The sequence below is a fragment of the Pan paniscus genome, chromosome 13 (assembly GCF_029289425.2).
Source record: "Pan paniscus chromosome 13, NHGRI_mPanPan1-v2.0_pri, whole genome shotgun sequence".
Taxonomy (NCBI): Eukaryota; Metazoa; Chordata; class Mammalia; order Primates; family Hominidae; genus Pan; species Pan paniscus.
This window is the reverse complement of record NC_073262.2, coordinates 132,000,028-132,016,204: the sequence shown is the minus strand read 5'-3', so window position 1 is coordinate 132,016,204 and position 16,177 is coordinate 132,000,028. Positions and strand designations below refer to the sequence as shown.

General features: G+C 40.9%; 1 protein-coding gene across 2 annotated transcripts in view; it reads left to right on the top strand.

Annotated features, from left to right (window-relative positions):
* Positions 1 to 16,177, top strand: part of DNER (delta/notch like EGF repeat containing) — a 358,840-nt gene that overhangs the window by 321,528 nt on the left and 21,135 nt on the right. For both annotated transcript variants that reach the window (XM_034955317.3, XM_034955316.3), the window contains one exon: positions 6,506 to 6,637. In XM_034955317.3, the coding sequence (XP_034811208.2) occupies positions 6,506 to 6,637 (132 nt within the window). The remainder of the gene's footprint in view (positions 1 to 6,505; positions 6,638 to 16,177) is intronic.

Genomic DNA, 16,177 nt, shown 5'->3' with positions numbered 1-16,177 from the left:
ATCGAGGGTGGCAAGAGGAAGGAGGGACAGACAGATGTAAATGGAGAAAACAGAATTCATTTGACTGAGAAGTTTTACGGAGAGAGAACAGAGACCTTAAAACAATACAGATGTATGTTTGACAATAGAGCTCTTTAGAAAATCTTTTCTAATTTTAATTCCCCCTCAAGCCATTTTACTTTGCTTTTGCTGCTAGATGGGCTCCCGTCCTCAATGGCCACAGAAGTGGCCATGTTAGAGCAGTGGCTGCTCGCCATCCTTCCTTACTGCAGTGCGACAGATGGCTCCCACTTCAAAGTCACTCTAAAGACGCTGGCATTTTTGGGGTGTCCCTGTACCCACACACAAGCGTCTAAAAGGTGAGCCACACCACTCCACATAGAAGTGGCTGCCACCTGGGATTACCCACACAGACGCTTCATTCCCTTTACCCATTTCTTGGTCTCTCAGCTCCTGCAGGCCTCTGCAAACCTGCCCCCAAAGTCTGAGGAAGCTGAGAGGCTGAAGAAAGAGGCTGACATATCCAGTTTATCAGAAAGAAATGTTTAATAGGGACTTACGAAGAGAAGCCTTGTCTGTGTCTTGGGCAGTGGGGAAACAAGATGGCGGATCCCCACACCCACACCATTACCCTTCGGACCCAAGGCTTATGATCCACAGAGGGAGAGGTGGTTCAGAAGGGATGTGCAGGACAATCGGAGTACAATAACATCAAGGTTGTTTTGACCGAAGGGCAGGATTTATGGTAAGTATCTGTTCTTGTACAAGGAACAGTACATAAACTGGAATCCTTAGAGGCGTTCCTGGAACTGGGGTTAATCAGTATCCAAGATGCAGTTGCTTTCGCTTCTGCACTGTGATGTGTGTGTGTGTGTGGTTTTCTTGTGTTTATCCTGCTTGGGGTTTGTTGCACATCTTGAATCTGTGGTTACAGTTTTCATCAAACTTGGAAATTTTTAGCCATTAATTTATTAAATATTATTTTTGGCCTCATATCCTTTCTCTAGGATTCTGAGTACATCTATGTTAGACTGCTTAAAATTGTCCAATGGGTCAGAGTCTCTGCTTAGTTTTTGTTTTTGTTTTTGTTTTTGTTTTGAGACGGAGTCTCGCTCTGTTGCCCAGGCTGGAGTGCAGTGGCGTGAGCCCGGCTCACTGCAAGCTCCACCTCCCAGGTTCACGCCGTTCTCCTGCCTCAGCCCCCCAAGTACCTGGGACTACAGGCGCCCGCCACCGCGCCTGGCTAATTTTTTGTATTTTTAGTAGATACGCGGTTTCACCGTGTTAGCCAGGATGGTCTTGATCTCCTGACCTCGTGATCCACCCACCTCGGCCTCCCAAAGTGCTGGGATTACAGGTGTGAGCCACTGTGCTCAGCTTCTACTTAGTTTTTTAAAAAGTCTTTTTTCTTTCTGAGTTTCAGTTTGTCAAGCTTCTATTGTTCTGTTTTCAACTTTACTAATATTTTCTTCTGCAGTGTCTAATCTACTATTTTTTTTTTTTTATTTTTATTTTTTTTGAGACAGAGTCTCACTCTGTCACCCAGGCTGGAGTACAGTGGCGTGATCTCAGCTCACTGCAACCTCTGCATCCCTAGTTCAAGATTCTCTTGCCTCAGCCTCCTGAGTAGTTGGGATTATAGGCATGTGCCATCACACCTGGCTAATTTTTGTATTTTTAGTAGAGACGGGGTTTCGCCATGTTGCCCAGGCTAGTCTCGAACTCCTGACCTCAGGTGATCAGCCCGCCTCAGACTCCCAGAGTGCTGGGATTACAGGTGTGAGCCACTAATCTACTATTAAGACTATTGGGTTCTAAAAACAATTTCAGATATTGTATTTTTCATATCTAAAAGTTCCATTGGGCTTGTTTTTTATTTTCCATGTTTCTGTTCATTGTTTTTTATATTTTATTTCATATTTTGAACAAATTTTTTGTCTGCTAGCTCTCATCCATTGTTTCTGAATTTGTGTCTTTTGACTGATTTTCATGCAGTTATGGGTCACGTGATCCTACTTTGTTGCATGTCTAATAATTTTTGTTTGAATGATGGTCATTGTGGATTAAGTTGTTGAGTGATTGGATTTTATTGTCTTTTTTGAAAAAAGTAATGGACTTTTTTTGTGTCAGGTAAGTAACTTGCTGACCTAATTAATCCTTTCAAGGTTTGTTGTACATTTTGGGGAGGTGAATGTAGATTAGCCTTACTCTAGGGATAGTTGTGCCCCATTACTAAGGTGCGATCTTTTGTGGCTTCACTGACTGTACTGGGTAATCCATTAAATAGTTCCACTCTGGCTGTGCAAATCTGAATATTTCTCAGTCCTCTGTGAGTTTGGGAACTGCTCATCTGTCATTTTGTTTGCCAAGCTTCAAGTTACACACACACACGTCTTCAGCAACAGCCTACGGGATGCAGCAGATTTCTGGTGCTCAATTTCTGAGTGGTTCTATCTTGTGTTGTGGTCTTTCCTACAAATTACAGCTACCTTGGCCTCCACGCACTCTGATCTTTGTCTCCTCAAGCCAGTGAAACCACTGTGTTCTAAATTAATTCCAGGAAGAAAGCCAGAATGATTGTGGTGCTCAGCTGTTTTATTTCCCTTCTTGCAGCAATCACAGTCATGGACTTCCTGTTGTCCAATGTCTTCATAGTTTTTTTTTTTTCATATATTTCATCTAGTTGTCTAGTTGTTTACAGTGGGAAGGCAAGACAGGTTCCAGTTATTCCATCATGATAAAAAAAGTTAGAAATAATTTTTAAAACTCACTTTATCTTGAATAAACTCTTAGTGAAGTATATGAAAGATTTATAGTCAAAGCACCCAGTCAGTGCCTGGCACATAGGAGGCATATATTTAATACTAGATATTATGATTATAGTAATTGTCATCAATATCTTTTAGTGGGGACTCTGTTAACCCAAGGATTTACTAACAGCGGTGACTTTGGATGGTTTTGTCTTTTTGCATTTCTTAATTTACCCAAGGAAAGCAAGCAGAATCAGTATGCTTGTAAATCTACATAAGTACTACCAAATGTGATACCCACTGTACTTACATATTGCCTCATAGAAGGTAGTACATTGAAAAAAATTTGGCTGGGCATGGTGGCTCATGCCTGTAATCCTAGCACTTTGGGAGGGTGAGGTGGGCAGACCACCTGAGGTCAGGAGTTCAAGATCAGCCTGGGCAACATGGTGAAACCCCGTCTCTACTAAAAATACAAAAAATTCACTGGGCATGGTGGCACACGCCTGTAATCCCAGCTACTGGGGAGGCTGAGGCAGGAGAATCGCTTGAACCTGGGAGGCAGAGGTTGCAGTGAGCCGAGATTGTGCCACTGCACTCAAGCCTGGGTGATAGAGTGAGATTTTTGTCTCAAAAAAAAAGAAAAAAGAAAAAAGAATTATAAAAGATTTAAAGTTCAGACCTTGATTGCTAGCCTTAGTCAAGTAGAAATTTCATTTTGTATTTTCTCAATAGATGTTATTCAAGAACAACAGTGGTTTAAGAATAATTGTTTTTTTTGAACTCAAATTTAAAAAGAGTAAGTGAGCCAACTAAAAGGTCAATTGGCTCAGGGCAGCAAAAGCTTAAAGATTTATTAGTTAACTATTAGCAAAGAAAGATAATACTGTATACTAAGAACTCATAATAAAATAAGTTAAAATGAATATTGATTGAGAATGGAATGTTGTGGTGTTGAAATGCATATACAAACATAATGCCGTTAATATGGGGAAACGTAAATGAAGCCAAACTTATTTTCTATAATTCATAGTGCATCTTCAAACACTTTGCATAAGACTGATAGCAAAAAGCATGATCACTGTAAGGCAGAGAACAACAGTCATCCTTGAGTGTCTTCTGGTTGAAAATTCCCTTGAGGGGCTCCATCATTTGAGTCACCTCATACTCCTATTGCCAGCCAGCAGAGAACACAGCAAAGGCCTCAAACTGAGAGCCAGTTGAGGAATAACTGATTCAACTAGATGCCTAGGAGGGTTTGTCTATAAAAGAGGCCATTACAATAAACCCAAGGAATAACTGATTCAACTAGATGCATAGGAGTGGCCATCTATAAAAGAGGCCATTAGAATAAACCTAAAGGTATCTGAGAACTGTGCATCACTGCAGGGTTCTTGCCAGAGCACATATGTTGCAGAAATAGCTGTCAGCTAAGTGGGGCCCTGACTGGCATAGGGTTTATTTCATTAATTTGTGTCATTTAATCCCCAGTGTAACTGTAAGAATGTTATGGTGATGAAAACCAGAATGAGATAGGTTTGGCCCTAGTTGGATTTTAGATACTGTATTTGATAAATGTCTACAGAAAGAATTCATCCTATTTTTTCCCCCGCCATCTCCATTCTTACCAAATCCGTCCAATCTAGTGGATCCCAAGAACAGACAATTCTAGGAACCTTGGGCTTCCCCTGACTATGTTAGAGCCCCATAGTGATCCAAGATTTAATACATGCTTGGGGGCTGCCCTGGCTCCTGAATGTGGTATTTGCCTTTTTGGAGAAGCTCTGGACTGGAGCAGGCCTGGATGGACTGAACTGATAGCCCTGAGACTGCATAAAGTTTAGGAAATGAAAAGCATATGTCATTGACATTGGACTTCATGAAGCAGAGTGAGGCTTTTGAGTTTTGCCAGACCATAGCAGTAGGGAAATGTGGGCTGTTTCTGTAGCTATTCTTGTAAAGGTAACAGAACATCTCATTTCAGAATTTGCAGTGTTCAGATTGCCAGCTAAAGAAAGCTATTGTTTAGTAAATATCTCCAATTACACTTATCTTCCTAGAGGGTTGGAAATTAGTACTGACATATATACTTGTTAAGGTCTTTGATTTCATCCTTTTAACATTTCTCAGCATGTTCCTGATCATATGTCTCTTCAACCAGTCTGCCATGTAATGCCATTTGTAATAGTTTAATCTATGACTATTTCTACTAAGAGTGATTGCCCCATTAATGGAAAGACAGCCTTTGAAATAGGCAATCAATTTCATGTTTTTTTCTATTGATGTAAGTGACAATATTTGTTGCAGGAAACAAATTCACGTATATATTACTGAATTATAATCAACCTAGTAGGATCTAGAAGTTGTAAATGTTTTGTTCAACAGATTTTATTTAAAAATAGTAAGATGCCAGGTATAGAAACAGTGTGAGATGAAACAGACATGGAATATATTAGTGTGAGATTCCTCCTCTAAAATGGCCTGAGTGACATAAAGTGGTTTTATAAACGTAAGGTAAACCAATAGCAGATAGAAAAGCAATTTAATGCTAATTAAATGAGCCCAGAAGTAATCACTTGAGTGTACACTGAAACATTGCTTTTGAAAATGGACAAAAATATCTGATTTTGTCCATATGCTTTAGTCCATGACCATAGCCATGCTAGGAGTTTTGTTCTCATCACTTTCTGCATTTATCTAAGCAAAGGAGGGCTTATTTTGAAAATTTCTTTTTCTCGTTTTCAAACTTTTGACAGAGGGAGTGCCTCAATTTGAAATATCCTCTTCTCTTCAGCTTTAATGAGATGCCTTTAAATTTAAGAGGTGTATGCGTTTTGTAATGACTCTTAATGATGGCTTTAAAATCACTTGAAGATGGCTTTGTTCTAAGGTGGTGTTTGAATCACCGTGACATTGGCTCTGGACCCTGGTTTGTAATTTCTATCAGATTCTCTCTGAAGCATGCAAAGGTGTCCTGAAAAGTTGGGTCTAGCCAGGGTCAGGAGCTGAAGATCACATTCTTCCTTATGGGAGAATGACAGACAGCTTCCCTTGGGCCACCATTTCTCAGAAGAGATTAGGTCAGGTTTAGACTAACCCCAGACTTCACAAGTTCTCTCCTTAGGTGGGCCTGATGCTCTTCCTGAGCACTTCAGGTCCCCCAACTTCAAGCAGAATCACATCCAGGGATTTGGGAAGTGGAATAACCTCTCCAAATTGCCTCAGGCTGGGTGCACAGCTATGTCCTAGAACTATCCAGAGAAGAGTCAAATGTCCACTCTCACATACTCAAATACTTGGCTACAGAATAATCACGAACTGTGAGTTTTCAGCTTTCTGGAGTTTCAGAAAAATAACGAGATTCAGCTGATGAAATCCAAAATAAAATAGACTTCTTTAATAATATCAAGATCCCGACTTCACTTTTTCTGATCAACCCGGAAAGATTTCTTCAGACATGGGAATCAACCTCACTTAACTAGCTAAATGAAGCTAGTTAACTAGTTAAGTAGACTAAAGGAAAGATTCTTTTTACCAGTGCTATATATATATATATATATTTCCTTTTTAGTTTTACTGAAGTAAAAGATCCCTCGTCTGGATTTTCTGAGAGTTCTGCACTTTATACAAACAGCAGGTTGGGCTCTATTGCTAAAGGTTATGACCCCTAGCCTTGGATCTTTATTTTTTGGCCAGAAAAATGACAGGGACCATGGGTGCAGCGGTTTCACCACTGCTTTTTCTTATCTCCCTAGGTGAAGAGTGCGACATTGACATAAATGAATGTGACAGTAACCCCTGCCACCATGGTGGGAGCTGCCTGGACCAGCCCAATGGTTATACCTGCCACTGCCCGCATGGTTGGGTGGGAGCAAACTGTGAGATCCGTAAGTATTTCTGCAGCTCAGCCACTGTTATTTAACATTTATAGCTGTTACTTAAGCATTTTCCTTCATCAAGAAGATGCCGACTGTGACCAGAAAGCCCCCGAGTCACTGGCAGATGAGGCAGTGAGTCCCAGAGGGACAACCGGAGCTACACTTGCCCCATTTTGGTGCTCAATACCCAGTTTAGCATGTTTGCCCCCTGCATTCTGCTGCCCCCACTCCTTCCTGAGTCTGAAGCCAGCCTTTCCCCAGGATGAGAATTTTCAGATGTCATCCAGAGTTCACTGCTACTCATGCAGCCAAAAATGTGCTGAACAGAAAAGCATTAGAATCGTATCAAAAAAATAGAGTCTTTGTGTTGAAAATTAAAAAAAAAACCACACACACACACACACACACACACACACACACACACACACACACACACACACAGAATGCAAATTACCTTTTTATTTATGTGTTCAAGTGTCTTCAAATGTATTAAGTTCCCTCTATTGCCTCGAGAAAAGTTCAGTGAAGACAAGCTTAAAAGAAAGGCTGAAAAACATTTTGGGCTGCTTAAAGCTGAGTGATCTCTTAGGGTGAACTAATAGAAGTTTGATAAATGTCTTAATCAAGATTTTATACCTTAAAACAATATATCTACTAGGATTGAAGTGAAAAATGAGAACTAACATGGAATCGAGCTTGCTTGCCTTTCCTTCCTTCCTTCCTTCCTTCCTTCTTTCTCTTTCTTTCTTTCTTTCTTTCTTTCTTTCTTTCTTTCTTTCTTTCTTTCTTTCTTTTTCTTTCTATTATACTTTAAGTTCTGGGACACATGTGCAGAACGTGAAGGTTTGTTACATAGGTATACACATGCCATGGTGGTTTTCTGCACCCATCAACCTTTTATCTACATTACGTATTTCTCCTAATGCTATGCCTCCCCTAGCTCCCCACCACCTGACAGGCCCCAGTGTGTGATGTTCCTCTCCCTATGTCCATGTGTTCTCATTGTTGAGCTCCCACTTATGAGTGAGAACATGTGGTGTTTGGTTTTTTGTTCCTGTGTTAGTTTGCTGAGAATGATGGTTTCCAGCTTCATCCATGTCCCTGCAAAGGACAGGAACTCATCCTTTTTTATGGCTGCATAGTATTCCATGGTGTATATGTGCCACATTTTCTTTATCCAGTCTGTCATTGATGGGCATTTGGGTTGGTTCCAAGTCTTTGCTGTTGTGAACAATGCTGCAATAAACATACGTGTGCATGTGTCTTTATAGTAGAATGATTTATAATCCTTTGGGTATATACCCAGTAATGAGATTGCTGGGTAAAATGGTATTTCTGGTTCCAGATCCTTAAGGAATCACCACACTGTCTTCCACAATGGTTGAACAAATTTACATTCCCACCAAGAGTATAAAAGCATTCCTATTTCTCCACATCCTCTGCAGCATCTGTTGTTTCCTGACTTTTTAATAATCGCCATTCTAACTGACGTGAGATGGTATCTCATTGTGGTTTTGATTTGCATTTCACTAATGACCAGTGATGATGAGCTTTTTTTTCATATTTTTGTTGGCTGCATGAATGTCTTCTTTTGAGAGGTATCTGTTCATACCTTTTGCCCACTTTTTGATGGGGTTGTTTGTTTTTTTTTTCTTGTAAATTTTTTTAAGTTCTTTGTAGATTCTGGATATTAGCCCTTTTCCAGATGGATAGATTGCAAAAATTTTCTCCCATTCTGTAGGTTGTCTGTTCACTATGATGATAGTTTCTTTTGCTGTCCAGAAGCTCCTTAGTTTAATTAGATCTCATTTGTCAATTTTGGCTTTTGTTGCCGTTGCTTTTGGTGTTTTAGTCATGAAGTCTTTGCCCATGCCTATGTCCTGAATGGTATTGCCTAGGTTTTCTTCTAGGGTTTTTACAGTTTTAGGTCTTACGTGTAAGTCTTTTATCCATCTTGAGTTAGTTTTTGTATAAGGTGTAAGGAAGGGATCCAGTTTCCGTTTTCTGCATATGGCTAGCCAGTTTTCCCAACACCATTTATTAAATAGGGAATCCTTTCACCAATGCTTGTTTTTATCAGGTTTATCAAAGATCAGATGGTTGTAGATATGTGGCATTATTTCTGAGGCCTCTGTTCTTTTCCATTACTCTGTACATCTGTTTTGGTGCCAGTACCATGCTGTTTTGGTTACTGTAGCCTTGTAGTATAGTTTGAAGTCAGGTAACATGATGCCTCCAGCTTTGTTCTGTTTGCTTAGTATTGTCTTGGCTATGTAGGCTCTTTTTTGGTTCTATATGAACTTTAAATTAGATTTTTCCAATTCTGTGAAGAAAGTCAGTGGTAGCTCAGTGGGGATAGCATTGAACGTATAAATTACTTTGGGCAGTATGGCCATTTTCATGATATTGATTCTTCCTATCCATGAGCATGAAATGTTTTTTTCATTTGTTTGTGTCTTCTCTTATTTCCTTGAGCAGTGGTTTGTAGTTCTCCTTGAGAGGTCCTTCACATCCCTTGTAAGTTGTATTCTTATGTATTTTATTCTCTGTCACAATTGTGAATGAGAGTTCACTCATGATTTGGCTCTCTGTTTGTCTATTATTGATGTATAGGAAAGCTTGTGATTTTTGCACATTGATTTTGTATCCTGAGACTTTGCTGAAGTTGCTTATCAGCTTAAGGAGATTTTGAGCTGAGACAATGGGGCTTTCTAAATATACAATCATGTCATCTGCAAACAGAGACAATTTTACTTCCTCTCTTCTTATTTGAATACTCTTTATTTCTTTCCCCTGCCTGATTGACCTGGCCAGAACTTCCAATACTATGTTGAATAGCAGTGGTGAGAGAAGGCATCCTTGTCTTGTGCCAGTTTTCGAAAGGAATGCTTCTAGCTTTTGCCCATTCAGTATGATACTGGCTGTGGGTTTGTCATAAATAGCTCTTATTTTGAGATACGTTCTGTCAATACCTAGTTTATTGAGAGTTTTTAGCATGAAGGTGTGTTAAACTTTATCAGAGGCCTTTTCTGTGTCTATTGAGATTATCATGTGGTTTTTATCATTGGTTGTGTTTATGTGATGGATTGCATTTATTGATTTGTATATATTGAACCCTTGCATCCTAGGGATGAAGCCAACTTGATTGTGGTGGATAAGCTTTTTTTTTTTTTTTTTTTTTTTTTTTAGATGGAGTCTCGCTCTGTTGCCCAGACTGGAGTACAGTGGTGGATAAGCTTTTTGATGTGCTACTGGATTCGGTGTGCCAGTATTTTATTGAGGATTTTTGCATCAATGTTTATCAGGGATCTTGGCCTGAAGTTTTCTTTTTTTGTTGCGTCTCTGCCAGGTTTTGGTATCAGGATGATGCTGGCCTCATGAAATGAGTTAGGAAGGAGTCCCTCTTTTCTATTGTTTGGAATAGTTTCAGAAGGAATGGTACCAGCTCCTCTTTGTACCTCTGATAAAATTTGGCTGTAAATCCATCTGGTCCTGGGCTTTTTTTGGTTTGTAGGCTATTAATTACTTCCTCAATTTCAGAACTTCTTATTGGTCTATTCAGGGATTCAACTTGTTTCTGGTTTAGTCTTGGGAGGGTGTATGTGTCCAGGAATTTATCTGCTTCTTCTAGATTTTCTAGTTTATTTGCATAGAGGTGTTTATAGTATTCTCTGATAGTAGTTTGTATTTCTGTCAGATCAGTGGTGATATCCCCTTTATCAATTTTTATTGTGTCTATCTGATTCTTCTCTCTTTTCTTCTTTGCTAGTCTGGCTAGTGGTCTATCTATTTTGTAAATCTTTTCAAAAAACCAGCTCCTGGATTCCTTGATTTTTTGAAGGGTTTTTCTTGTCTCTCTCTTCTTCAGTTCTGCTCTGATCTTAGTTATTTCTTGTCTTCTGCTAGCTTTTGAATTTGTTTGCTCTTGCTTCTCTAGTTCTTTTAATTGTGATGTTAGGGTATCGATTTTAGATCTTTCCCACTTTCTCCTGTGGGGATTTAGTGCTATAAATTTCCCTCTAAACACTGCTTTAGCTGTGTCCCAGAGATTCTGGTACATTGTGTCTTTGTTCTCATTGATTTCAAAGAACTTATTTATTTCTGCATTAATTTTGTTATTTACCCAGTAGTCATTCAGGAGCAGGTTGTTCAGTTTCCATGTAGTTGTGCAGTTTTGAATGAGTTTCTTAATCCTGAGTTCTAATTTGATTGCACTGTGGTCTGAGAGACTGTTTCTTATGATTTCCATTCTTTTGTATGTGCTGAGGAGTGTTTTACTTCCAATTATGTGGTCAATTTTAGAATAAGTGCAAAGTGGTGCTGAGAAGAATGTGTATTCTGCTGATTTGGAGTGGAGAGTTCTGTAGATGTCTATTAGGTCTGCTTGGTCCAGAGCTGAGTTCAAGTCCTGAATATTCTTGTTAATCTTCTGTCTCGTGGATCTGTCTAATATTGACAGTAGGGTGTTAAAGTCTCCCACTATTATTGTGTGGGAGTCTAATTCTCTTTTTAGGTCTCTAAGAACTTGCTTTATGAATCTGGATGCTCCTTTATTGGGTGCATATATATTTAAGACAGTTAGCTCTTCTTGTTTCATTGATCCCTTTACCATTATGTAATGCCCTTTTTTGTCTCTTTTGATCTTTGTTGGTTTAAAGTCTGTTTTATTAGAGACTAGAATTGAAATCCCTCCTTTTTTTGCTTTCCATTTGCTTGGTAAATATTCCTCCATCCCTTTATTTTGAGCCTATGTGCGTCTTTGCATGTGAGATGGGTCTCCTGAATACAGCACACCAATGGGTCTTGACTCTATGCAATTTGCCACTGTGTGTCTTTTAATTGGGGCATTTAGCCCATTTACATTTAAGGTTAGTATTGTTATGTTTGAATTTGCTCCTGTCATTATGATGCTAGCTGGTTATTTTGCCCATTAGTTGATACAGTTTTTTCATAGTGTCAATTGTCTTTACAATTTGGTATGTTTTTGCAGTGGCTGGTACTGGTTTTTCCTTTCCATATTTAGTGCTTCCTTCAGGAGCTCTTGTAAGGCAGGCCTGGTGGTGACAAAATCTCTTAGCATTTGCTTGTCTGTAAAGGATTTTATTTCTCCTTCACTTACGAAACTTAGGTTGGCTGGATATGAAATTCTGGGTTGAAAATTCTTTTGTTTCAGAATGTTGAATATTGGCCTCCACTCTCTTCTGGCTTGTAGGGTTTCTGCAGAGAGATCTGCCGTTAGTCTGATGGGCTTCCTTTTGTGGGTAACCCGACCTTTCTCTCTGGCTGCCCTTAACATTTTTCCTTCATTTCAATTGTGGTGAATCTGATGATTATGTGTCTTGGGGTTGCTCTTCTCGAGGAGTATCTTTGTGGTGTTCTCTGTATTTTCTGAATTATGTTGGCCTGTCTTGCTAGGTTGGGGAAGTTCTCCTGGATAATATCCTAAAAAGTGTTTTCCAACTTGTTTCCATTCTCCCCGTCACTTTCAAGTACACCAATCAAACAGGTTTGGTCTTTTCACATAGTCCCATATTTTTTGGAGGCGTTGTTCATTCCTTTTCATTCTTTTTTCTCTAATCTTGTCTTCATGCTTTATTTCATTAAGTTGGTCTTCAGTCTCTTATATCCTTTCTTCTGCTTGATCTATTTGGCTATTGATACTTGTGTATGCTTCACAAAATTCTCTTGCTGTATTTTTCAGCTCCATCAGGTCATTTATGTTCTTCTCTAAACTGGTTATTCTAGTTAGCAATTCATCTAACCTTTTTTCAAGTTTCTTAGCTTCCTTGCATTGGGTTAGAACATGCTCCTTTAGCTCAGAGGAGTTTGTTATTACCCACCTTCTGAAACCTACTTCTGTCAATTCGTCAAACTCATTCTCTGTCCAGTTTTGTTCCCTCGCTAGTGAGAAGTTGTGATCCTTTGGAGGAGAAGAGGCATTCTGGTTTTTGGAATTTTTAGCCTTTTTGTGCTGGTTTTTCCTCATCTTCGTGGATTTATCTACCTTTGGTCTTTGATGTTGGTGACCTTTGGATGGGGTTTCTGTGTGGACATCCTTTTTGTTGATGTTGATGCTATTCCTTTCTGTTTGTTAGTTTTCCTTCTAACAGTCAGACCCCTCTGCTGTGGGTCTGCTGGAGTTTGCTGGAGGTCCACTCCAGACCATTTGCCTGGGTATCACCAATGGAGGCTGTGGAACAGCAAAGATGTCTGTCTGTTCCTTCCTCTGGAAGCTTCTTCCCAGAGGGTCACCTGCCAGATGCCAGCCGGAGTTCTCCTATATGAGGTGTCTGTTGACCCCTGCTGGGAGGTGTCTCTCTGTCAGGAGGCACCCACTTGAGGAGGCAGCCTGTCCCTTAACAGAGCTCAAGTGCTGTGCTGGGAGATCCACTGCTCTCTTCAGAGCCGGCAGGCAGGAACATTTAAGTCTGCTGAAGCTGCACCCACAGCTGCCCCTTCCCCCAGGTGCTCTGTCCCAGGGAGATGGGAGTTTTATCTATAAGCTCCTTACTGAGGCTGCTGCTTTTCTTTCAGAAATGCCCTGCACAGAGAGGAGGAATCTAGAGAGGCAGTCTGGTTATAGTGGCTTTGCAGTGCTACGGTGGGCTCCGTCCAATCCAAACTTCCTGGCGGCTTTGTTTACACTGTGAGGGGAAAACCGCCTACTCAAGCCTCAGTAATGGTGGACGCCCCTCCCCCCACCAAGCTTCAGTGTCCCGGGTCGACTTCAGACTGCTGTGCTGGTAGTGAGAATTTCAAGCCAGTGGATCTTAGTTTGCTGGGCTCTGTAGGGGTCGGATCTGCTGAGCTAGACCACTTGGCTCCCTGGTTTCAGCGCCCTTTCCAGGGGAGTGAATGGTTTTGTCTCACTGGTGTTCCAGGAGCCACTGGGGTAGGAAAAAAAAAGTACTCCTGCAGCTAGCTCAGTGTCTGCCCAGATGGCTGCCCAGTTTTGTGCTTGAAACCCAGGGCCCTGGTGACATAGGTACCCGAGGGAATCTCCTGGTCTGTGGGTTGTGAAGACCATGGGAAAAGTATAGTATCTAGGCTGGAGTGCACCGTTCCTCACGGCACAGTCCCTCATGGCTTCCCTTGGCTAGGGGAGGGAGTTTCTTGACCCCTTGTGTTTCCCGGGTGAGGTGACACCCCATCCTGCTTCTGCTCGCCCTCCATGGGCTGTACCCACTGTCTAACCAGTCTCAATGAGATGAGCCAGTTACCTCAGTTGGAAATGCAGAAATCAGCTGCCTTCTGCATTGATCTTGCTGGGAGCTGCACACCAGAGCTGTTCCTATTCGGCCATTTTGCCAGCCTCCCCTCCAGTTTTCTTTTTTTATTTTATTTTATTTTTTTATTTTTATTTTTTGAGATGGAGTCTTGCTGTGTCCAGGCTGGAGTGCAGTGGTATGATCTCAGCTCACTGCAACCTCTGCCTCCTCGGTTCAAGTGATTCTCCTACCTCAGCTTCCCGAGTAGCTGGGATTACAGGTGTGTGGCACCACTCCTGGCTAATTTTTGTATTTTTAGTAGAGAAGGGGTTTCACTATGTTGGCCAGGATGGTCTCGATCTCTTGACCTCATGATCCACCTGCCTTGGCCTCCCAAAGTGCTGGGATTACAGGTGTGAGTCACCGTGCCTGACTGCAATCGAGTTTTCAATTGTTTTGGAACTGTTAAAGATTCAACTTTGAAAGGTATTGTCTTCTTATTTAAATTAGCTGGGGCAATTTGATCTTTCATAGCAGAAGAAAGCTAACCATGCTGGTTGGGTGAAAGTTTCCTCCCTATTCCAGATTGCTTCTTTTCCTGGGAAAGTTGCATAAGAACTCCCTTCCGCGCTCTGTCACCTGCTCACTCACCTTTTGACAGATAAAGAAAACTTGTCTTCTGTGTGAATTTGGAAGGATGCAAATCAGTACCCACAGCCCTGCCTGCCTGCTTCTGCCTGTCTGTCTGTGTCACTCGGCCTGATCTGTCTGCTCTCTCCACTCCTTCTCTCTATGTCACAAGACCAGGCCCTCACTGGTGGTTCTGGCTGCCTATGGCTGGATAGGGTCATCTCATTCTCAGTGTTTGTCTAATGTAGAGGGTGGCCAGTATTAGGAAACTCTCTTGTCCAAATGTGGTCCACATTCTCTGACATCAACTTGACCAACTTGACCACATTCTCCAACGTCAATTTGATCAACTTGATAAGAGGCTGAGGATATGATTTAGCCTCTTACCTGCTCACTCACTGTCTTTCTTCTTGGTTCATGCAGCCAAAGTGTGAAGTGTGTAATTATTATAGGTCTCCCCCTTAGCATTCTCAATTGCTCTCATACAGAATGGGCTTAGAATTAACTTTCCTTGCTAAAGATGGGTGAGAACTACTTTCTTGTTGAAGAGAGAGACAAGGGACTGAAAAGGATTTCAATGGTAAAATTCTAAGGGACTGTAGTTATAGGATGTTAAGTCCAGTCTGGTGGAATCTGCTGGTAGAAAAGATTCCAGACTTGGGTCAGCAGGACCTTGGTTCTTATCCTGGCCAAGGCACTCGTTATGACTGCATTTGCTTGTGCTGAGCCTCAGTTTACTTTTCCAGAAAATGGGATCAGTTTTCATTCTAAAGTTTAGTATGACAAATTGACACACTTTGTGCCTTTAGGGCAGAGTAATATCTACTTAAAACTTTAAAATGGGATTCATGAAGATAAATATATAGGACAGTATAGATGAAAAGTCAGAAACACACAGGATATCATCAAGAAATTTTGAAGTGAAATCCTATCATTGTAAAAAATCTAAAGTTTACTTCTTCTGGTGATGATAATGTAGGCAAAATATGGAATAACGAAAGGATCAAAGTCGACTTCAAATTCAAGCTCCATCATATTCTAACTATGTAACCTGGAAAAACAAATTTACCTCTGGGAGCCTTGTCTTTCTCACTTGATTATAGGAAGGCTTCCCATGCTGGTTGCATGAGGCAAATGTCCAGATTTCTGCTGTTCAGTAGACACTAAATAAATACTGGTTGATCTTTCTTTTATTTTTTCTGTACTACTATACCTCTTATGCTATGAGCTACTCCCAGGAAGGATTAACCTTCAGCAATTGTCTTTTTAGATGCTGCCTACAGCCCAGGACAGTGGCTATTCTGAGTGGCTGGGTGTGATAGGGTACATTACACATCTCAGTGCATACCTGGACGCTGTGTTCACTCAACTCTATCATCTTCCGTTTGATGATCTCATTTGTATTTCTCTATAGGGCCAAAGGTATCAAAACTAAATTTAATTACAGATTAGGCTCTGCCAGGTCCCAGCACTGGATATTTCTAACCATGACCTGAGTATATGGAAAGGAGACCACGTGTATGAGGTTTGCGGATGACACATAGCTGAAGCCAGTGGCTCGTGTCTAGATAATTGGGTCTGAATCAATGGAATGGATCTGAGGATCCAGAGTGGACACAGAATTCGTACATTTGTTGGGCAGGGAAGCTGTAAGAGGCCTCTAGTCCTGCGTGAGCCATGGGAACCACGGCCTCTGAGGTCTCTTTCTAAA